General features: G+C 46.8%; 1 protein-coding gene across 4 annotated transcripts in view; it reads right to left on the bottom strand.

The window, feature by feature from the left end:
• The window catches only part of LOC147100674 (segment polarity protein dishevelled homolog DVL-1-like), a 139,314-nt gene that overhangs the window by 20,999 nt on the left and 93,818 nt on the right, over positions 1–24,497 (bottom strand). For all 4 annotated transcript variants that reach the window (XM_085967179.1, XM_085967177.1, XM_085967176.1 and 1 more), the window contains 4 exons: positions 17,556–17,688; positions 6,589–6,682; positions 5,100–5,169; positions 4,132–4,271 (listed from right to left, as the gene is read on the bottom strand). In XM_085967179.1, coding sequence (XP_085823305.1) covers positions 4,132–4,271; positions 5,100–5,169; positions 6,589–6,682; positions 17,556–17,688 — 437 coding nt within the window. The remainder of the gene's footprint in view (positions 1–4,131; positions 4,272–5,099; positions 5,170–6,588; positions 6,683–17,555; positions 17,689–24,497) is intronic.

Genomic DNA, 24,497 nt, shown 5'->3' with positions numbered 1-24,497 from the left:
TTGGGTGACCGCTTTGCGGAACACCTCCGTTCAGTCCGTAAGGGTGACCCCGAACTTCCGGTCGCCCGTCACTTTAATTCTCCACTCCACTCCCACTCGGACCTCACCGTCCTCGGCCTCTTGTATTGTTCCACGGAAGCTCAACGTAAACTCGAGGAACAGCACCTCATCTTCCGATTAGGCACTGTGCAGCCTTCCGGACTCAATATCGAGTTCAACAATTTCAGATCATAACCTCGGCCCCTATTTCATTTTTTCTTGTAATTTTTCAACTCCTTTCCCCCCCCCCTTTCCTTTTGTTTCTCTCTCACACCTGGCAGCTATCTCTTGCCCTGCCAGTACACTTTACACCTAATCTCAGCCTATTACCATCTCGTCTAGCTTCTAATACCTTTTATTGTCTCTTTTACTTCTTTTGTTTCTTTTATTCTTTTGTCCGATCGCAGCCCTGCCTTCGATCTATCTTCTTTTCTTTCCAGTTTTGAAGAAGGGTTCGACCCGAAACGTCAACTCAAATTTCTCTCCACGGATGTTGCCTGACCTGCTGAGTTTTTCCAGCATTTTCTGTTGTTATTACAAATGTCTTTGTCCGAGTCAAATTTTAAATGTGCATCTCAGCCTGTCTTGTTTCAAATGAGTAGATCAGCTGAAGCCAGCAAGAAGATACCGATAAACCCGAGAGACTCAGGTAAGCAGTGAACTGCCATGCAAGGTCAAGGTCAGGTCACACTGAAGTTTAGCGCAGCAGATGCGACTGTTATTTTCTATCATTCTGAGAAGGGATAGTTAAGCCTGTAACTACTGTAAATCATTGTGTCATTGCTTCTGTTCACTATCCACTTACTGGTTATTAAATCTGTTTGCCAGTTAAGATCCTAAGCCGCGTTCTGGTGAAGTGTTTATTCTACCAGTTTCCAAAGGCTAGGAAGGCCGTGCAAGGGCATGTGTTGTATCTAGTAGACAAAATATGGTGATGAGGGTTTTCTGTTCAAACCCTGGGCTCGTTACAATTTTCCTACATATTGGGCATGTAAAGGCAGTCTGGGTCAAAGGGAGTGAGGGCTCGGCTACTGGAGTGTCTTGAGATACCAAACCAAGAAAGATATTGCAAGTAAACCTCCCAAAAACATAAAAACACATACCCTAGAAATTTCACCATAAAAGCTCTTGTCTCTTTAAACAAAGAAACAATAGTGAAAGTCCAAATGCAGGACACTATCAGGAGGGTCAAGGCCCACAGAGCAGGACACTACCAGGGCAAGGGTCAAGGCCAGGACACTACTAGATCACAGCCAGGACACTACCAGGGCAAGGGTCAAGGCCCACAGTGCAACATACTACCAGGTCAAGGGCAGGACATTTCCAGGGCACAGGTCAAGGCCCACAGTACAGGACACTACCAGGGCAAGGGTCAAGAGCCAAGGTTAGGACACTACCAGGGGAAGCTTCAAGGTTCACAGTGCAGGACACCAGGGGAGAGACAAGTCCCAAGGTCAGGACAGCATAAGGGGAAGGGTCAAGGTTCACAGTTCAAGACAGAACCAAGTGAAGAGCTGAGGCCCACCATGCAAGACACCGTCACAGGACGGGCCCAGGCATACAGTGCAGGACATCACCAGGGGAGGGCCGAGGCTCTCAGTGCATTCCCACGAGGGGGAAAGACAGAGCAACTAAAGTCAGAGCTCCCTGGATGACGAAACAGTTGGAGAATATGATGAAGCAGAAAAAGAGCGCATATGACAGATGTCAGGTTGTAAATACATCCGAGAATGAGGCTATATATAGAAAGGTCAGAGGAGAAGTGAAAGAGAAAATAAGAGGGCCAAAGAGAGGATATGAGAATAGAATGGCAACCAACATAAAAGGGAATCCAATACAGGCATATAAATAACAAACGGGTAGTAAGAGGAGGGGTGGGGCCAATTAGGGACCAAAAAGGAGACCTATGCATGGAGGCAGAGGGTATGGCTGAGGTACTAAATGAGTATTTTGCATCTGTCTTCACCAAGAGGATGCTGCCATAGACATAGTAAAGGAGGTGGTAGTGGAGACACTTGATAGGATAAAAATTGATAAAGAAGTGGTATTAGAAAGGCTGGCTGTACTTAAAGTAGATAAATCACAAGGAGTGGATGGGATGCATCCTAGGATGCTGAGGGAATTGAGGGCAGAAATCACGGAGGTACTGGCCATAATATTCCAATCCTCCATAGGTACTGGGGTGGTGCCAGAGGACTGGAGAATTGCAAATGTTACATCATTGTTCGAAAAAGGGTGTAAAGATAAACCCAGCAACTACAGGTCAGTCAGTTTAACCTTGGTAGTGGGGAAGCTTTTAGAAACCGTAATCAGGGACAAAATTAACAGTTACTTGGATAGGTATGGATTAATTAAGGAAAGCCAGCACAGATTTGTTTAATGCAAATAGTGTTGATGAGGGTAATGCGGTTGATGTAGTGTACATGGATTTCCAAAAGGCATTCAACAAAGTGCCACATAATAGGCTTGCCAGCAAAGTCGAAGCCCATGGAATAAAAGGGGCAGTAGCAGCATGGAAACGAAATTGGCTAAGTGACAGGAAACAGAGAGTAGTGGTGAACAGTTCTTTTTCAGACTGGAGGAAGGTACACAGTGGTGTTCCCCAGGGGTTGGTTCTAGGACCACTGCTTTTCTTGACATATATTAATGATTTGGACGTGGGTGTACAGGGCACAATTTCAAAATTTGTAGATGACACTTGGAAGTATAGTGAACAGTGAGGAGGAGAGTGATAGACTTTAGGAAGGCATAAACAGGCTGGTGAAATGGGCGGACACGTGGCAGATGAAATTTAACGCAGAAAAGTGCGAAGTGATACATTTTGGTAGAAGGAATGAGGAGCGGACATATAAATTAAATGGTACAATCCTACAGGGGGTGCACGAACAGAGAGACCCAGGGGTATGTGTGCACAAATTGTTGACGGTGGCAGGGCAGGTTGAGAAAGCAGTTAAAAAGGATTACAGGATCCTGGGCTTCATAAATAGAGGTATAGAGTACAAAAGTGTGGCAATTATGATGAACCTGTTTAAAACACTGGTTCGGCCCCAACTGGAGTACTGTGTCCAATTCTGGGCACCACACTTTAGGGTGGATGAGAATGGCCTTAGAGAAGGCGCAGAAAAGATTTACGAGAATGATTCCAGGAATGAGGCACTTCAGTTATGTTGATCGACTGGAGAAACTGGGGTTATCCTCGTTGGAGCAGAGAAGATTGAGAGGAGATTTGACAAAGGTGTTCAAAATCATGAGGGGTCTGGACAGAGCAGATAGAGAGAAACTGTTCCCATTGGCAGAAGGGTCGAGAACCAGAGGGGACAGATTTAAGGTGATTGGCAAAAGAACCAAAGGCGACGCAAGAAAAAACTTTTTTACGCAGCGAGTGGTTAAGATCCGGAATGCACTGCCTGAAAGGGCGGTGGAGGCAGACTCAATCTTACCTTTCAAAAGGGAGTTGGATAAGTATCTGAAGGAAAATAATTTGCAGGGCTACGGGGAAAGGGCAGGGGAGTGGGACTAGCTGAGGGTTGGCACGGGCTCGACGGGCCCGACGGGCCGAATGGCCTTTCCCCGTGCTGTAACCATTCTATGATGGACAGCACCAGGGGAGGGCCGAGGCCCACAGTGCAGGACATCACCAGGGGAACGCCAGGGTCCACAATGCAGGATATCACCAGGGTCCACGGTGCAGAACATCACTGGGGTGGGCCACAGCGCAGGAGGGAAAGGACCTAGACATCAGGCATTAAAAGTTTTAATTTTTTTCCGTCAACCTGAAGGATTTTGTTTAACAATGTCTCCCTGTGGTGCGTCGCTCCGAGAGTCCCGACCATAATCACTGCGGCCTCTGCCAGGACCTGACTGGTCATCAAAGGGATCGCACTCAGGGAAATTCCACAGACCAGGAGACAGCATAAAACTGGCATAACATCGGCAACCAACCCTCTACTTCCAACAGGATTGATATGGTTACCATGGGCGAAGTGGTAATTAACATGGCTCCATGGGCTGGAGCTTGTATACTTCAGCTTCAGATGACTCACTCCTAGTCAAAGGTATTACTTGGAATGATGCTGAGGTGTGGGCACTGACCTGCAGAAGCATGTCACCGGGCTCGATTCTGCCATCAGCTGCCACTGCTCCCCCCTTCATTATTGACCCAATGTATATCCCGCCATCTCCCCGGTCATTACTCTGACCCACGATACTGATCCCCAGGAAATTGTACTTCTCTGAAATGAAGAAGGAAAAGAAGTTAGACTTGGTTAAAGCGTGTATCGGTGATAAAGACCCTGACTCGGTGATACTACTTGGTGAGGTAACAGCGGATAAAACTGGGCGCCTGGATAGGGAGGCGGGTAGTCAGCAAGTGCCCAGAAAGGCCCCATAGAATTTATGCTGCAGGTCCCAAATGACAAATGCAGAGACCTTTCAGAGATGATGAACTTGTTTTCATTGTTGTGAGTAAACTCTATTTTATTCACATTTACAAACCAAGCAGGTCATTGGGTGTCTGTGCTTTTGGACCCTGGTCTTCTGTAGGATATTTTGCGTCTACATATACATGGGCAATTGAGGGAAGAGCACGTTATCTGCTGCCCTCCCAAGGTGCAACAAATTCCCTGTCCACTCACAGATTTGCACATGAATAGAACATGTGCTTTCCATTTTTAATCAATATCAATAAAGATCAATTTGCTACATTGAAATTAACCCACATTCATTAAAATAGAACTTAAAAAAAAAATCTCTTTGGCTGTCTTGGTTATTGTACACACAACACTAGCACTCAGCCTCACACAGCGCTCAATAAACACACTCCAACTAACCCCAATAAACACACTCCAACTAACCCCAACAAAAGCATCCAACCTCACAGTGCTCAATAAACAATAACCCTCATTCTGCCGTTAATACTTACTACACCCTCAAGCTGCTTTTACACACGCATTCCCCACTCACACCGCCATTAATTCACACTCACCTTCACACTACCATAAACACACACTGAAACTTTAGCTTTGCCTAGACATAGTTAAAGAAAAGGACGAGCCACTCACCCATGTTGAGTGTCACAGTGATAATATTGAGGGACATGGTGGAATCTGTGATGCTGCTCAATGACGAGGACTGTATGAAAGAAAACATTTGTTTGGTTGTTTAACAGAAATTAAGATAAACTAAACGTTTTGATTCCTTTTGTTTCTTCAGATATTTCTGATGAAGCAAGACTTGCACTTATATAGCACCTTTCACAACCTCAGGACGCCTAAAAGCGCTTTACAGTCAATGAAGTACTTCTGAAGTGTAATCACTGTTGAAATGTGGGAAACGCGGCAGCCAAAAATGTGCACAGCAAGCTCCCACAAACTGCAATGTGATAATGACCAGATTATCTGTTTTAGAGATGATAGCTGAGACATAAATATTGACCAGGACACTGGGGAGAAGTTAGGTAGGTGGGGTTGAGGGACATGGTGAGAAGGTGGGGTTGAAGGATATGGTGAGAAGGTGGGGTTGAAGGATATGGTGAGAAGGTGGGGTTGAGGGACATGGTGAGAAGGTGGGGTTGAGGGACATGGTGAGAAGGTGGGGTTGAGGGACATGGTGAAAAGGTGGGGTTGAAGGATATGGTGAGAAGGTGGGGTTGAAGGATATGGTGAGAAGGTGGGGTTGAGGGACATGGTGAGAAGGTGGGGTTGAGGGACATGGTGAAAAGGTGGGGTTGAGGGACATGGTGAGAAGGTGGGGTTGAGGGACATGGTGAAAAGGTGGGGTTGAAGGATATGGTGAGAAGGTGGGGTTGAAGGATATGGTGAGAAGGTGGGGTTGAGGGACATGGTGAAAAGGTGGGGTTGTTCAATAACAAAGGGGCTAATTCTGGCCTCTTTCCTTCGGAAACAGTACAGTAAGTTTGGGTGACATTTATATGAAACAGTCTCCAACCCCCAACTCCCTTCGCTCCATCACTGGTGGCCGTGGCTTCAGCGGTCTAGGCCCTAAGCTGTGGAATTCCCTCCCTAAACCTCTCCGCCTCTCTTTTCTCCATTAAGACACTCCTTAAAATCGACCTCTTTGACCAAGCTTTTGGTCATCTGTCCCAATATCTCCTTATGTGGCTCGGTGTCAAATTTTGTTCCGATAACGCTCCTGTGAAGCACCTTGGGACGTTTTACTATGTTAAAGGCGCTATATATATGCAAGTTGTTGTTCTTAATGACCTTTTCCTGCACCTAAAGGTTTACATAGCCTCAAGTTCTAGATAACTCCCATTCTGTTCACTCAGGGCCTGGCTGTCAGAGTTAGCCGGCTGAGCAGCAAAATTCTTCTTACAATAATAGTTATGAAGTATTCCGTTCATTCCACAAGTTTGCCCTCTCTATGAACTTGCTGAGCAACTTTGAATGGTGAAGGAAAAAAAAACAGAAAACAAATGATTGAATTTGTTACCCTGTTAGTACGATCATACATCTGTGTGTTTTGGGTTGTTGGCAGCTCTCCCCCTCCCAGCCCACCCTCTGCTATGTCAGGTGCTGTTTCCAATCTCACCCTGTCCATCTGTCTCATGCGATGCCTCCGCCTCCTGCGTTTGTGTCTCCTCATGAGTCGAGAGGAAGCGCTCTGCTCCATCGAGCTGCTTAACCTGAAGAACCAAAGAAAGTCCAGTCAGCACTCTGCACAGGACTGGGACTGGGGCCCAGAACGGTATCAGTATCACACTCTCTACAGGACTAAGACCACCACACTTACACACATGGATATTTTCTTGCATATACATTTGGGTTTCTTTATGCTGGGTTCCTCCCTTCTTCTCGACAGTTGCAGTGGTTCAGTTCAACCGTACCTCCGACACTGTGTGCTGGTTGAGAGCGCTTCTCTTTAAAGGTGACTAATTGTACTGAGGAATGCTCGGTGAATCTTTTTCTCGGTGTTCAATCCAGCTCCTCCAGAATTACAGTTGTTTAAAATAATAATTGCTAATTCTGGAGCTACACAGCAGGTCTGTGCGAGATCCTCGTCAAGTCAAGGTCCCAGCTGAACATAAATCTGCCTCTAACCCCTTTAGATCCTGGTAGGTCTGCTGTCTATTTCTCATTTTGTGGAATAAAATGCAGTTGGAATTCTGTCTTTTCCCTATCTTCAGTGTTTACTTGGGTAAGACGGAGAGACTCTCCTTCCAGGTGTCTGCTCGACTTCGCACCGTTTACACTGCTCTGACCTGACTTGCATTCTCTCAATCCTGACAGCAGAGTTGCGGTGCTTCTGTACACGAACAGGGCTCAGCTTCCCCATCACAACAAACTGCTCGGCAGCTCTAGGAAGTTCTGTTCTTGTTTAAACAGCTCATGCAGCCGGTAAGAATTTGGTTTGGATTCTCTTGTCCTTGCATGAATATAACATGCCTGTGAACAATCCCCGACTGCTCTCTCCTGTAAATTATGTGCAAGATACCGGCTGCCTCTCCTAGAAAGGACAAGGAATCCATGTCATAGAGTCATAGAGTAATACAGCACGGATAGAGGCCCTTCGGCCCATCGTGTCCACGCCGGCCATCAAGCCCTGTCTAATCTAATCCCATATTCCAGCATTTGGCCCGTAGCCTTGTATGCTATGGCATTTCAAGTGCTCATCCAAATGCTTCTTAAATGTTGTGAGGGTTTCTGCCTCCACAACCCTTTCAGGCAGTGAGTTCCAGACTCCAACCACCCTCTGGGTGAAAAAGTTCTTTCTCAAATCCCCTCTAAACCTCCCGCCCTTTACCTTGAATCTATGCCCCCTAGTTATCGACCCCTCTACTAAGGGAAAAAGCTCCTCAGCATCCATCCTATCTATGCCCCTCATAATTTTGTACACCTCAATCATGTCCCCCCTCAGCCTCCTCTGCTCCAAGGAAAACAAACCCAATCTGCCCAGTCTCTCTTCATAGCTGAAGCGCTCCAGCCCTGGTAACATCCTGGTGAACCTCCTCTGCACCCTCTCTAACGCGATCACATCCTTCCTGTAGTGTGGCGACCAGAACTGCACACAGTATTCCAGCTGTGGCCTAACCAGTGTTTTATACAGCTCCATCATAACCTCCTTGCTCTTATATTCAATGCCTCGGCTAATGAAGGCAAGTATCCCATATGCCTTTTTTACCACCTTATCCGCCTGTTCCGCCGCCTTCAGGGATCTGTGTACTTGCACACCCAGATCCCTCTGACCCTCCGTCTTGCCTAGGGTCTTTCCATTCATTGTGTATTCCCTTGCCTTGTTAGTCCCCCCAAAGTGCATCACCTCGCACTTTTCCGGGTTAAATTCCATTTGCCACTGTTCCGCCCATCTGACCAACCCATCTATATCGTCCTGCAGACTGAGGCTACCCTCCTCGCTATTTACCACCCTACCAATTTTTGTATCATCCGCGAACTTACTGATCATACCCTTTACATTCATATCCAAGTCATTAATGTAGACCACAAACAGCAAGGGACCCAGCACCGATCCCTGTGGTACCCCACTGGCCACAGGCTTCCAGTCACAAAAACAACCTTCGACCATCACCCTCTGCCTTCTGCCACTAAGCCAGTTTTGTATCCAATGTGCCAAGGCACCCTGGATTCCATGGGCTCTTACCTTCTTGACCAGTCTCCTGTGTGGGACTTTATCGAAGGCCTTACTGAAATCCATGTATACCACATCCACTGCGTTACCCTCATCCACACACCTAGTCACCCCCTCAAAAAATTCAATCAAATTAGTCAGACATGATCTTCCCTTGACAAAGCCATGTTGACTATCCCTGATTAATCCTTGCCTCTCCAAGTGGAGACAAATTTTGTCCCTCAGGATTTTTTCCAATAATTTTCCTACCACTGATGTTAGGCTCACTGGCCTGTAGTTCCCCGGTTTTTCCCTACTACCCTTCTTGAATAATGGTACTACATTAGCGGTTCTCCAGTCCTCTGGCACATCCCCTGTGGCCAGAGAGGTCCTGAATATATGTGTTAGAGCCCCCGCAATCTCCTCCTTTGCCTCACACAGCAGCCTGGGATACATTTCATCCGGGCCTGGGGATTTATCCATTTTTAGGCCAGCTAAAACCGCCAATACCTCCTCCCTCTCGATGTTAATATGTTCGAGCATATCACAGTCCCCCCGCCCTATTTCTATGTCTACATCGTCCTTCTCCATAGTGAAAACAGATGCAAAAAATTCATTTAGACCCCCTCCTACATCTTCCGGCTCCACACACAGATTGCCACTTTTGTCCCTAATGGGCCCTATTTTTTCCCTAGTTATCCTCTTACCCTTAATATACTTATAAAACATCTTCGGATTTTCCTTTATTTTGCTCGCCAGTGTTATTTCATGGCCCCTCCTTGATCTCCTAATTTCTTTTTTAAGTATCCCCCTGCACTTTTTATACTCCTCCAGGGCTTCCTCCGTCTTTAGCCTTCTGTATCTACCAAAAGCCCTCCTTTTTTTCCTAATCCATTCTCGTATATCCCCTGACATCCACGGTTCCCTGTGGTTTTTGGAACCACTCTTGACCTTTACGGGAACATGTTGCCATTGTACGATCTCAATCTCCCTTCTGAAAGCCTCCCATTGCTCCGATGTGGAGTTTCCTACAAGTAGCTGATCCCAGTCCATTTTGGCCAGATCCTGCCTTATCCTATTAAAATCGGCCTTCCCCCAATTTAGAACCTTTATTTCCGGCCCATCCCTGTCCTTTTCCATGACCACCTTAAATCTTACCATATTATGGTCACGATCACCAAAGTGCTCACCTACTAGCACTTTTTCCACTTGGCTGGCCACATTCCCTAGAATTAGGTCCAGTACCGCCCCCTCTCTTGTAGGACTTTCTACATGTACTGCGAGCTCCGAGCACACTCGATAATCCTTTCATCAGTCAGGACAACATTCTTTTCTACAAGCTGACAGAACTATAAACCTACTGCAGGGTCAAGGACTCACTGTACAAAAGTAAAAATACTGCAGATGCTGGAAATCTGAAATAAAAACAAAATGCTGGAAACACTCAGCAGGTCAGACAGCATTTGTGTAGAGAAAAAACACAATGAGGTAGAGTTTCTGCTTTGGATGCAATTGGGAAACTGGCTGCCAATTGTGCTTAAAAGTGCGCTGTTTTTCTGAAGTGAAGTTATAGTTCAAGTTTCCGCCCAAACACATTTGCATAATCACAAACGTAAAATCTTCAATGAACCAGCGCAATCGGGCTGAGCAATAGAATTTCATCGTTTCTTCTTTTTTCTTTGCATTAAAAAATATTCCTTGATGTATTTAAGAGGTGTAACCAGGTGCAATGTTATTAATACAGCTGAAAATGGGTTTATCACAAAAAATAAACATTTTGAGTAAGAATATTTAGTCCTCCACCTGTGAGTAACCTGATTTTAAATCACTGAAAATGACAAAAAAAATAAACTGAACCATGTACAGTACTAGTTTCATTGCTGTACACTACTAGTCAGTTTCTTAATATGTAAAAACTTTTAGAATGTGCCGACTAGTGCCTGTGCGCCGAAGAAAACAGCTCAATTTGAAGAGCTTCCTCGAACGAGCCATAATCGGTGGAAACTAGCCATGCTCGGTATTTCAATCTGGGGGTGCCGCCAGTTTTGTGGGCGGGGCTGGCGTCCACCGCGATGTTTTTTAAACCAGCGTTAAAGATCATGGCAACTCAATTAACACTTGATGTAACTTGTGTTTAAAATTCCGCAATCTTTTGTGCTGGTTTGGTCAATTTCAGCTGGATTGCGCCGATATAACCTGCGTAAACTCTAGGCCAATGTATACTGTAATTGTACACATCAGTGCAGTACTTCCTGGGCTGATTAATGGAGTGTTTGCGCCTCTGTCTCTAATACACAAAAAGCCTAAAACACCCTCTTTACACCCCGCCCAATATACACCCTGCCCGATTTACACCCCCCCCCCCCCCACCAAATCACTGTCGGCCATCTTGTACTACCGTTAAAGACCAATTTCACACCCTAAGTGTCCAGGTTCACGCATGAACAGTGGCCATTAGGATTTGGTATCAGAGTGGCAACAGCATCTGTGGAACTAAACCCCATAGAGAGTCGAAGCCTTCAGGAGTGGAGGAGGCAAACTGGGGGAAAAAACATAATGGAATCAAGCCTCACAAAGCTCCTGCATGAGGCACGTCTAAACCTGGGCTGGTATTAGCCAAGTCTCAGTGAGGAGACAGAGGGAACAGGGGCAGCTACACACACACACACACATTATAAATTGCTGGTTAGGCCTCAGCTAGAGTATTGTGTACAATTCTGGTCACCACACTTTAGAAAGGATGTCAAGGCCTTGGAGAGTGCAGAGGAGATTTACTAGAATGGTACCAGGGATGAGTGGCTTCAGTTACGTGGAAAGACTAGAGAAGCTGAGATTATTCTCCTTAGAGCAGATTTGATGGAGGTACTCAAAATCATGAAGGGTTTAGATAGAGTAGATAAGGAGAAATCATTTCCATTGGCAGGAGGGGCAGAAACCAGAGGATATGGATTTAAGATTATTAAGGGAATTATAGACCAGTCAGCTTAACATCGGTGGTAGGAAAAATAATGGAATCCCTACTAAAGGAGAAAATAGAAGAACATCTAGAAACCAAAAATATAATAATGAATAGTCAACATGGATTTCAAAAGGGAAAGTCTTGCTTGACCAACCTTATTGAATTTTTAAAGAGGTAACAAAGAGAGTAGACAATGGTAATGCAGTAGATGTAATTTATCTGGATTTTCAAAAGGCCTTCGATAAGGTACCGCATAATAGACTGATGAACAAGGTCAGAGAATGTGGAGTTAGGGGACAAGTAGCAGAATGGATTGCTGGCTGGCTTCAGGACAGAAAGCAGAGAGTGGGAGTAAAGGGTAGCTATTCACAGTGGCAGAAGGTGGGTAGTGGTGTTCTACAAGGATCAGTGCTGGGACTTATGCGGTTCACAATTTACATTAACGATTTAGACTTGGGAATTAAAAACACAATTTCTAAATTTGCAGATGACACCAAATTGGGGGGGGATAGTCAATACTGAGGAGAACTGCAACAAATCACAGGAGGACATTAATAAACTTGCAGAATGGGCATATAATTGGCAAATGAAGTTCAACACAGATAAATGTGAGGTATTACATTTTGGTAGGAAGAATAGCGAGGTCACTTATCACTTGGAGGGTGCGAGTCTAAGTGGGGTAGAGGAACAAAGGGCTCAGGAGTACAAATACACAAATCACTTAAAAGTTGCGACACAGGTTAACGAGGCCATAAAAAAAGCAAACCAAGTACTGTACTAGGGTTTACTTCTAGAGCAATAGAATTGAAAAGTCAGGAAGTTATGCTAAACCTGTATCGAACCTTGGTTAGACCACACTTGGAGTTACTGCGTACAGTTCTGGTCGACATATTATTAAAAGGATATAGAGGCACTGGAGAGGGTGTAAGGATGATACCAGAAATGCGAGGGTATACATATCAGGAAAGAATGAACAGGCTGGGTCTCTTTTCTCTTGAAAAAAGGCTGAGGGGTGACCTAATAGAGGTCTTTAAAATTATGAAAAACTTTGATAGAGTGGATAATGTTTCCACTTGTGGGGAAGAGCATAACTAGAGGCCATCAATATAAGATAGTCACCAAGAAATCCAATCGGGAATTCAGAAGAAACTTCTTTACCCAGAGAGTGGTGAGAATGTGGAACTCGCTACCACAGGGAGTGGTTGAAGCGAATAGTATAGATGCATTTAAGGGGAGGCTGGACAAGCAGATGAGGGAAAAGGGACTAGAGGGTTATGCTGATAGATTTAGATGAGGAAAGACGGGAGGAGGCTCGTGTGGAACATAAACACCAGCATGGACCGAATGGCCTGTTTCTGTGCCATATATCCTATGTAATCCTATGTAAAGAGAATTGGCAAAAGAACCAGGAGGGAGATGAGGAGAATCTTTTTATGCAACGAGCTATGATGATCTGGAATGCACTGCCTGAAAGGTTGGATGAACCAGATTCAATAGTAACTTTCAAAAGGAATTGGAAAAATGTGCAGGGCTATGGGGAAAGGGCAGTGGAGTGGGACTAATTGGATAACTCTTTCAAAGAGCTGGCACAGGCACGATGGGCCAAATGGCCTCCCTCTATGCTGTATCATTCTATGATTCTATGTTATAGAACAGAACCAGTAACACACACAGACTCTAAATCCAGCCTCAGTTGTACACTCCCAACATCAAACGTAGATCCTCTCACTCACTGCCTTTGAAAAGGTCTTAGTGTTCAACTCGAACATAGAAATTCTTCTGGTTTCTGCTGTGTTGGGGATGGGCTGTGGCTGAACGATCAAAGTTTCACTTGGTGCAAACCAGCTGCCTATCGCATACTCACTTCAACAGAGCTCAAAATAATCAGAAAAAGATTTTATAGCTAAAGTAAGTTAAAATAAAATTAGGAAGGACAAACGCCACTTCCAAAATCATTAGAATCAGCCCCAAGAGCAGTGAGTGACTGGATTGAGCAGGTAGCCAAGCATCGTCTTCTTAACTACACAACACTCATATTTCCTCCTTACAGCATTAAAGTGTCACAACCTCAGTCCCAGTGGCTCAGTTGGTTCTGAAGCTTGCAGGCAATTGGCTTCAGTGCCCCTCAGCTAGGGAGGAGTAAACAGCCCGGGCTCCTGTGCCTGATCACTACCCAGTGACTCTTTTTGCAAAGTGTGCGAGTGTGGACACTGGGAGACAGGATCAGCATATAGCTGTGATTCCCCCGTAGTTCAATAGCTTACTAAAATTCACTGTCTCAGCTTTCACTTGGATGAGGTACTGCAGGGCTACTGGCTCCCCTGCAACCAAACCCCAGCAAGGAGTCAGCACCTTCAGAAGTGATGGGGACCTGAACCCCAGTGAGAGTCGGCACCTTCAGGAGAGGAGGGGACCTGAACCCCAGTGAGAGTCAGCACCTTCAGAAAAGAAGAGGGGGCCTGAACCCCAGTGAGAGTCAGCACCTTCAGGAGAGGAGGGGGCCTGAACCCCAGTGAGAGTCAGCACCTTCAGGTGAGGAGGGGACCTGAACCCCAGTGAGAGTCAGCACCTTCAGGAGAGGAGGGGACCTGAACCCCAGTGAGAGTCAGCACCTTCAGGAGAGGAGGGGACCTGAACCCCAGTGAGAGTCAGCACCTTCAGGTGAGGAGGGGACCTGAACCCCAGTGAGAGTCAGCACCTTCAGGAGAGGAGGGGACCTGAACCCCAGTGAGAGTCAGCACCTTCAGGAGAGGAGGGGACCTGAACCCCAGTGAAAGTCAGCACCTTCAGGAGAGGAGGGGGCCTGAACCCCAGTGAGAGTCAGCACCTTCAGGAGAGGAGGGGACCTGAACCCCAGTGAGAGTCAGCACCTTCAGGAGAGGAGGGGACCTGAACCCCAGTGAGAGTCAGCACCTTCAGGAGAGGAGGGGACCTGAACCCCAGTGAGAGTCAGCACCTTCAGGAGAGGAGGGCTAAAATGGAAATAAGATTTTTTTTAAAAGGCTGTGATTACTTTATTTGATTCTATAAAGAATTTGACACATAAAATAAAATACAAATCTGTGGTGAGGGGGACAGATTACGGACACCCCCACCCCCCACTTCACACACCATATTATAAACCCAAGCTGTTGCCCCGAGCAAGTTCTATAAAATTCTCCTCTGCAATTGTAAAATTATGTTTGGATTCTATTCAACAAGGAAGAATTTCTAAAGAGCCTCTCACACCCTCAGGACACCCCAAAGTGCTTCATGGTCAATTAATTACTTTTCAAGTTTAGTCATAGCAAGTTCCCACAAACAGAAATGAGATGAATGCCCCGTTAATCTGCATTTGGTGGTGTTGGTCGAGGGAGGAATGTTGGTTCGGACACGGAATCCCTGTTCTTCATCCAATAGTGACATGGGCACTTTAACATCCACCTCAGCTTAATGTCTCATCCGAAAGACGGCCCCTTCGACAGTGAAGCATTCCTCAGCACTGTGCTGGAGTGTCGGCCCAGATTACAGGCTCAAGTCCTGTAGTGAGGCTCGAACTCAATCATCTGATTCAGAGAGGAGAGTTCTACAACAGAGCCAAAGTTGGCACTTTGGGAGGATTGTCTCCCAACCGGCACAGACTCTGCTCGGATTCTGCACAGTGAGAGGATGTTTTAATAAGGCTTTCTTTCTTGTAACATAACTAACGTGACTCACATTTTTCAGCTTCTAGTTTAACAAGTTGGCTACTCGGCTTGTAAAATCAGCTCACATTTCTGCCAGGAGCAAGATTAACGAGCTTCGAGATGCAGCTAACGAACGTTTCAGGTTTGAGGCTTAAATTGCTGGGTCTATGTCAGTCCAGACTGCGAGGTTTATGGCCAGCAACTGAAGCAATAAACAAACAGATCAATTAATCGCCTTCCAATCGCCTCGCTCCAAACTGGTTTGTTTTCTATGGCAAAGTGAAGATGAGTAGCGAGGAGACTGTTCGCCATTATTCCTTGCCTCAGACAAGCTGGGTTAGAAGGAATTACGGCAAAGTTTGTGTTCCACCGCTGGTAATTACTCTGACTTATTGGACACCCCTCCCCTTCTCTATATTGCTTGCCTCAGCCATTAAAACACCAAATGTGTGGTACGGTACTGAGTCAGGGAAAGTGTGCAGGAGATTCACTGAAGCAATACCAGGGTGAGTGGTCCTAGAAATGAGAGACAGACAAGAGAAATTGGGGCTCTTTTCATTAAAAGAGAGGAGATTAAGGAGGCTGGGAGAAGTGTTCAAGATTATGGAAGGTTTTTGTAAAGCAAATCAGGAAAAGCTATTTCCACTGGTCGGTGAGTCAGTGACTAGAGGACATAATCATCACCAGGAGAATTGAGAGAGAGGATGGGAGAATTTCTTTATGCAGAGGGATTTTAGGACAATTAATGCTTGACCAAAAACAGTGAATGAGGCAACATCCAGTATAGTTTTTAAAAGAGAAGTGGATAAGTATTTGAAAAAACTAAATTGAAAAGGGTATGATAAATGTATATCTCTTTCAGAGAGCCAGCCCAGGGATGAAGGGCTGAATAAGGAAAGGGTAGTGGAATGGGACGAAATGGAGAGTTTGTTCAGAGAGCCAGAACAGGGTCGATGGGCAGAACGGCCTAACTCTGTACTGTAAAATTCCATGAGCCATGAAACCAGCATGGACCCAGTTTCAGTTCGAGATCTGTGCAGAGTTAGCTGGTCACAGCTCGGGCTACCAATCCTCTCAGTGTCACTGAGCTAGTGAAGGGAAAAATAAATCAGCCACACTGTCTGTCCTGATTGCTGTTTAGTGATTCCTTCTGGGGACAGGATCAGGCTCGCTGTAATGGCCCCAGGCCTGACTATCCTGCTGACACTCACTGTCTACACTCACACACGAAGAATTCAGGAGGGGAGGGGACCTGAGCCCCAGTGAGAGTTAGCACCTTCAGGAAAGAGGAGGGGGCCTAAACCCCAGTGAGAGTCAGCTGGAGATAAAGGTGCAGCGGATGTGAAAAGAAGCCATTGTTGGAGAGGCTCTGACTACAATCGGTTAGGTAAGTGTGGAACAAACAAGAACAGTCCCAGCGAGCGACACAACGGAGGTGAAATGCTTTAGCAAGGATGACGTTTGGGTGTAGAGGGGCCAGGAAGGATAATCCATCACGGTTACAGTCCTAGAGGATGTCATTTGTTTGTTGCCCTACTACCTGTACCGTACATCACCATCCTACTACCTGTATCATACATCCTGTCTTACCACCTGTACCATACATCACTTGTCCTACTACTTGTACCATACATCACCTGTCCTACTACCTGTACCATACATCACCTGTCCTACTACTTGTACCATACATCACCTGTCCTACTACTTGTACCATACATCACCTGTCCTACTTGTACCATACATCACCTGTCCTACTACCTGTACCATACATCACCTGTCCTACTACTTGTACCATACATCACCTGTCCTACTTGTACCATACATCACCTGTCCTACTACCTGTGCCATACATCACCTGTCCTACTACTTGTACCATATATCACCTGTCCTACTACCTGTGCCATACATCACCTGTCCTACTACTTGTACCATACATCACCTGTCCTACCTGTGCCATACATCACCTGTCCTACTACCTGTACCATACATCACCTGTCCTACTACCTGTACCATACATCACCTGTCCTACTACCTGTATCATACATCACCTGTCCTACTACTTGTACCATACATCACCTGTCCTACTTGTACCATACATCACCTGTCCTACCACCTGTACCATACATCACCTGTCCTACTAACTGTATCATACATCACCTGTCCTACTACCTGTACCGTACATCACCTGTACTACTATGTGTACCATACATCACCTGTACTACTACCTGTACTGTACATCACCTGTACTACTATGTGTACCATCCATCATCTGTACTACTATCTGGATGATACATCACCTTTGCTCCTACCTGCTAGTGTTGTCATCATCGGAGTCGATGAAGCTGCTCGAGTCCAGCTCACTGCTCATCACTGTGGAGGCACTCTCGTAGCCGCCTGCATTGCGATGCCGATCTGGTTTTGTGTGTCCATTTACTCGTGGAACTGTGGGAGAAGTACAGTGCCATTAGATGACGCTCAAGGATGTTCATAATTAATTTCCACTTATTCTAGGAGAGACGCAAGCGTACACGGAGATGAAATACAAAAGGTCCAGCCAGAGGAGAAGTAGACCCCTGATCAGCATTGAATATCTGCCCCATCACCAGCTCTGAGCCATGTGAAGACAATCTGCTATTGACCAAAGGAGTTAAACAGAGCTGCCCCAGGGCCCTGGCAGTGCTGCACCCATACATGGAGAGATGTCCACATTAAGCATACAGATGAAAGGAGAAGTGCACACTAAGTACACACATGGAGAGAAGTGCACACTAAACACACACGTGATTTTTACCACTTAAATACAGGAAGACGGAGAAATTGACACCACCATTTCCCAGATACAATTGAGAAACAAGGTATGCAATAAATGCTGGCCTTGCCAGTGACGCCCACATCCCAGGAACAAATAAAAAAAAGAGCTTTTGGGTTGTGAGATTAAAGGTCAGAGTGTACCACACCTCCAAACGGCAGGCTAGGGGGAGGTTTACGATGTTGCCATGTGCAATGCAATCACCCACATCTTTATAAAGAAGGGGTTTATTATTGTGACACAATAATTACACAGAGGAAATCTTCGCCCACGTGAGTTGGCTATTGATCAAATTGTGATTGGTCACTTGATGAAGAACGGGCTTCCAGTGACAGCTCGTGAGAGGAGGAGCTCCACGGAGGGCAGGCACTGCTCCTGGCAGAGTCACTTCATCAGTTTAGCCTCTTTCTGTATGTCCTGGTGTTTCTCTGAAGATATGTGCATACGGTAACAGTCACAACAGGTAATGGCCCCATGCTTGAATATCATAATCTACTGTACACAAGCCTAAATAAACAGACACCTTAAAAGGAAAGTCCACAACTACACGACGAGAGATATTCAAAATTATCAGAAAGAAAATCTTCACAGGTTCTCCACCAGCGCAATGTGTAAACACCCGGGGTCCAGTCTCAGTCTGTGCTGAGTTAGCTGGTCTCAGCCAAGACGACATCCGGGGCTCCAACTGGGCTCAGTGGTGTAGAAATTCACCTTGGGTGATAGCGAATCGGCAGCGAGTTTTGCGCTCTGCCCGAGATTAATTCATACCCAAGTGCCCCTCGTTCAGGCAAAGGGGAAGAAAACGGAGCCAGGCCTCCTCCTCCTGCTCCTGCTCACGAGCCAGTGATCCCCCTCCCCCCGTGCGAGTGTCAGGTGGGGACCGGATTGGCTCGGCTGTGTCCAGACAGAATGGTGCTGGTGCCACAGAGGCTGCTCACATACTGCTGCCTTCTCCAGAGATTGGCACAACCGCATCACGAGGTGGCCCTGGGTCTCCTAGCAGGCAGCAGGGGCGTACAGTAACAGTCACATTAGGTAACGGCCCCACGCTTGAATATCATAACCTACGGTACACATGCCTCTGAGCAACAGCCCCCGAGATCATTTAAACTGAATTAGGTGTGTGGTTAAAATTTAAATTGCGTAAAACTGACCCAGCCCAGGTCAACCTCCTGCTTCCTGCCATAATCAGCATCATTCAGATCGGACAGTCACATTCCTGCTTCACTTGCTGCTTCTAAAATGTGCAGAATAAACACTGATTTCACATTCTCTCAAGCAGCACGCATGACTGAGGCTGCTGGCAGCTGTACCTTGAAACAATCGCTGGAAAACAACCCATACTACTCGAGTGTGGCTCAGGAGATGGTGTCCTGCAGTATTACTCAACACACTCCAATCCAGTTTTCTTTTCTTTTTGTATGTTTTACGGAATGACACCTACACGCCTGAGTGAGGGTGAAAGCTTGGCCTCTGGCACGAGACTGCTCAAAGCCCCCGCAGCACAGCAAGACCCAATTAGCAAGATCCAGCCCGTCACCAGCTCCAGGCCTTCCACAGGAGTCTTGGCTTTGCAGACAGAGCCTGATGGTTAATGTATGTCAAATCAAAAAATGACAAGTTTAGCGGTTATTCTAACATCTACTTTCTTATTTATTACAACGACAGAACTCCCTGGGAGGTCCCAACCCACTGCAACCCTTCACAGCACATAAGAAATAGGAGCAGGAATAGGCCACTTGGCCCCTCGAGCCTGCTCCGCCATTCAATAGGATCATGGCTGATCTTGGGCTCAAAGCCACTTCCCCGTCCGCTCCCCATAACACTTCACTCCCTTATCTTGCAAAAATCTGTCTATCTCCACCTTAAATGTATTTAATGACCCAGCCTCCACAGCTCTCTGGGCAGAGAATTACACAGATTTACGACCCTCAGAGAAGAAATTCCTCCTCATCTCAGTTCTAAAAGGGCGACCCTTTATTCTGAAACTGTGCCCCCGCGTTCTAGATTTCCCCATGAGGGGAAACATCCTCTCTGCATCTACCTTGTCGAGCCCAGCCTGCTCAACCTTTCCTCATAAGTCAACCCCCTCATCTCTGGTTTCAAATCAATCAGTGCTTGTTCTGTGGATGCATGAGAAGTATTTTCATCTAATTTCCTTAATTCTACCCGTGTCTGAACTCCCCGATTAGATTCCAGCCTGCAACTCACTACTGGGTATCTGATATTCTACATTTACACCTGTGTGTAATAAATGGAATAAACTATGAATAATTGAGCGATGAACATGATTTCCCTGTTTTTTGCTGTGTGGGATTGATCCTGCACTGATAGACTTGCTGCTGCGTATCCACAATTTAACCCAGCTAGCGCATTACATCCACTTTGAATTTTTACGAATTCAATCTTGAGATGTGGGCGTCGCAGGCAAGGCTGGCATTTATTGCCCAATCCTAGATGCACTTCAGAGAGCTGTGAAGGGTCAACCGCACTCTGAATAAATGTGGGAGCAGTGGGAGGGGGAGCAACAGGAACAGGGGTAAGAGGAGCAGTAGAGAAAGGGGGAAGGGGAGTAACGGGGGAGCTGCACAGAGGAGGAGTGTAATGGGAAGAATCTGCGTGAGAGCAATAAACTCCACAGATCCCTCCTCCCTTTTCACCAGGATTTTGCTCACAGTTGGTAATTAATGCCTGGCTGTCCATGTTTCCTACTTGTGTGATTGTCACAGTCTCCTCTGGTGCGCCAGTAGGACCTCACTCGGGCTGGAGTATTTCTGGCGGTGGGTCTTAAGACCCGCTGGAAGCCCGATCTCGTACAGTGCTGCAAAAGGACCTGAAGGACGGAAAATGTGGTCCCAAGAATCTCTCGTACTCTTTAGAATAGAAAGGCTTTCGTAGATGGGGACCCGAGGGACTTTGGTAACTCAGGGCGCTACCTCAAATTAACCTGATGAAGCTTTAGAAAGCACAGGCAGCGCAGCTCAGCTCCCTCTCCTCTCCCTATACCATCACTCAGCCAACGAATGAAAGGCCATTTGTTTCTGTTTGGCAATCACCTCTACCTCTCGCTGAATTCTGCTGTTGCTAACTGTGTGACAGAAGGTTGCTGAGCAACAGCACAGATTCCCTGTGATACGCGCGGTCTGTCAGCGCTGTGGGGCTCAGTACCCCTCCAGGCAGGGCACACCCACTCAAAGCATTATCACATCAACACCAGTTATCACACCCAGTGCACCCACACACAAATACATCACTACCAGTGCAGCCACACCAGAATACATCACTCCTGGTGCAGCCACACCAGAATACATCACTCCCGGTGCAGCCACACCAGAATACATCACTCCCGGTGCAGCCACACCAGAATACATCACTCCCGGTGTAGCCACACCAGAATACATCACTCCCGGTGCAGCCACACCAGAATACATCACTCCTGGTGCAGCCACACCAGAATACATCACTCCCGGTGCAGCCACACCAGAATACATCACTCCCGGTGTAGCCACACCAGAATACATCACTCCCGGTGTAGCCACACCAGAATACATCACTCCCGGTGTAGCCACACCAGAATACATCACTCCCGGTGTAGCCACACCAGAATACATCACTCCCGGTGTAGCCACACCAGAATACATCACTTCCGGTGTAGCCACACCAGAATACATCACTCCCGGTGTAGCCACACCAGAATACATCACTCCCGGTGTAGCCACACCAGAATACATCACTCCCGGTGTAGCCACACCAGAATACATCACTTCCGGTGTAGCCACACCAGAATACATCACTCCCGGTGTAGCCACACCAGAATACATCACTCCCGGTGTAGCCACACCAGAATACATCACTCCCGGTGCAGCCACACCAGAATACATCACTCCCGGTGTAGCCACACCAGAATACATCACTCCCGGTGTAGCCACACCAGAATACATCACTCCCGGTGTAGCCACACCAGAATACATCACTCCCGGTGTAGCCACACCAGAATACATCACTCCCGGTGTAGCCACACCAGAATATATCACTCCCGGTGCAGCCACACCAGAATACATCACTCCCGGTGCAGCCACACCAGAATACATCACTCCCGGTGCAGCCACACCAGAATACATCACTCCCGGTGCAGCCACACCAGAATACATCACTCTCACAAGCATCAGTCCAAGTGTACCTAGACATGAATCCATCATTCCCTCAGTTATCACCGTAGCCTGTGTGCTAAGGGCGATAAGGATGATTTGTCTGAGAACAGGTGTCACTGACAGTGTTTCTGCCTCGTGATGATCTAAAGACCATCACCTATTACATAGAATTTACAGCACAGAAACAGGCCATTCAGCCCAACTGGTCTATGCCGGTGTTTATGCTCCACACGCGCCTCCTCCCACTGCTCTAGGTCCAACCCTATCAGCATATCCTTCTATTCCTTTCTCCCTCATGTTTTTATCTAGTTTCCCCGTAAATGCATCTAAGCTATTCGCCTCAACTACTCCTTGTGGTAGTGTGTTCCACATTCTCACCAGCCTATTGCAGGCAGAGAGTGAAATTACCAGTGAGATAAGACACCTGGAGAGGCAAATAATGACTGATACTAACAATATATAAAAAGACTGCCTCCTTAACACAGGACCAACCTGTCAATCCTGCTAATGTCCTAGTTCAGTTTTTGCAACAAATGGAAAGAACACTCCCAAGTTTCACACTGTCTGCCCATTGCAATTTATAAACTGCAGGCGAGAATGAACCTGAGTGAATGGCCCTGGTGTGACTCACACTGATTCCCGCTCCCTCGCTAATGTATACATCACTGTGCTGCCACCTGGTTTAAGCTGATGATTCAGTGACTGCTGCACTGTAACACCCCTCATTTATGAAGGAAAGGACATGGATATTTAACGTATAAGGGACTCCTATGTGTACTGTGTGCTGATGCTAGAGTCAAGTGTTGGTAGTTAAGTCACAGGTTTCTCGGCTCCCTGATGACTCAGTTGCTGAGACGGACAGACCACAAGATCCCAGGTTCCATCCCCAGTTTGCACCAAGTTAGCTGAACCCAGCCAGGGTGGCAGTAGGGGTTAGAATTGAGCTCAGCATCCCTGGGTTAGGCGGGGTGGGGAGAGCAATCAGCCTGGATTTCTGCTCCTAACATGAACTGGTGGAAAGAGCATGAGGGGGGACAGGGTCCGTCTCGGCTGTGATGGCCCCCCTGATTCAATAGCCCGCCAACACACCACTGCATAGACTGGCACATGAGGAATGGCCAGAGGGTGAGGTAGGTACGGTAGGTGGAGCCCATGAAGCTGTACCCAGTGAGTCAGCGCCTGCAGGAGAGCGGGAGATCAGAGCAGGCAACAGGAACAGGAAATCCAGGCCAGGCTGCAGCAGCCAGGCGAGTTAGTGACGAGGGAGGGGGCTGGGATACATTAACCGTGGGACTTGGGGTGTGGGTGAGGTAGGGTAAGGATGAGGCTTGGGTGAAGGTAGGAATAAGGAGGGGAGGGATAGGCCAAGGGTGGAGCCGGGGGCCAAGGGTGGGGGTGAGGTATGGGTGGGGGTGGGGGTGAGGTATGGGTGGGGGTGAGGTATGGGTGGGGGTCAGGGAGGAGCTAGGGGTGGAGATTGACACCTTGTGTTCGCTGGAGGTTGGATTAAGAACATAAGAGCAGGAGTAGGCCATACGGCCCCTCGAGCCTGCTCCACCATTAATTAAGTTCATGGCTGACCATTGACCTCAACTCCACTTTCCCGCCCGATCTCCATATCCCTCGATTCCCCTCGAGTCCAAAAATCTATCGATCTCAGCCTGGAGTATACTCAAAGACTCAGCATTCACAGCACTATGGGGCAAAGAATTCCAAAGATTCACAACCCTGAGTGAAGAAATTCTTCCTCATCTGTCTTAAATGGCCTACCCCTTATCCTGAGACTATGCCCCCTAGTTCTAGACACTCCAGCCAGGGGAAACAGCCTCTCAGCATCTACCCTGTCAATCCCCTTCAGAATCTTGTATGTTTCAATGAGATCGCCTCTCATTCTTCTAAACTCCAGAGAGTATAGGCCCATTCTACACAATCTCTCATCATAGGAATCAATCTAGTGAACCTTCGTTGCACCGCCTCCAAGGCAAATATATCCTTCCTTAGATAAGGAGACCAAAACGGTGCACAGTACTCCAGGTGTGGTCTCATCAAGGCCCTGTACAATTGTAGCATGACTTCTTTACTCTTATACTCCAACCCCCTTGCAATAAAGGCCAACATGCCATTTGCCTTATTTATTGCTTGCTGTACCTGCATGCTAGCTTTCTGTGTTTCTTGCACGAGGACACCCAAATCTCTCTGAACACCAACATTTGAAAGTTTCTCACCATTTAAAAAATGTTCTGTTTTTCTATTCTTCCTACCAAAGTGAATAACCTCACATTTCCCTACAA

The sequence above is a fragment of the Somniosus microcephalus genome, chromosome 25 (assembly GCF_052327205.1).
Source record: "Somniosus microcephalus isolate GS21.2 chromosome 25, FLI_Smic_1.0, whole genome shotgun sequence".
NCBI lineage: Eukaryota > Metazoa > Chordata > Chondrichthyes > Squaliformes > Somniosidae > Somniosus > Somniosus microcephalus.
This window is presented reverse-complemented; position numbering and strand designations above follow the sequence as displayed.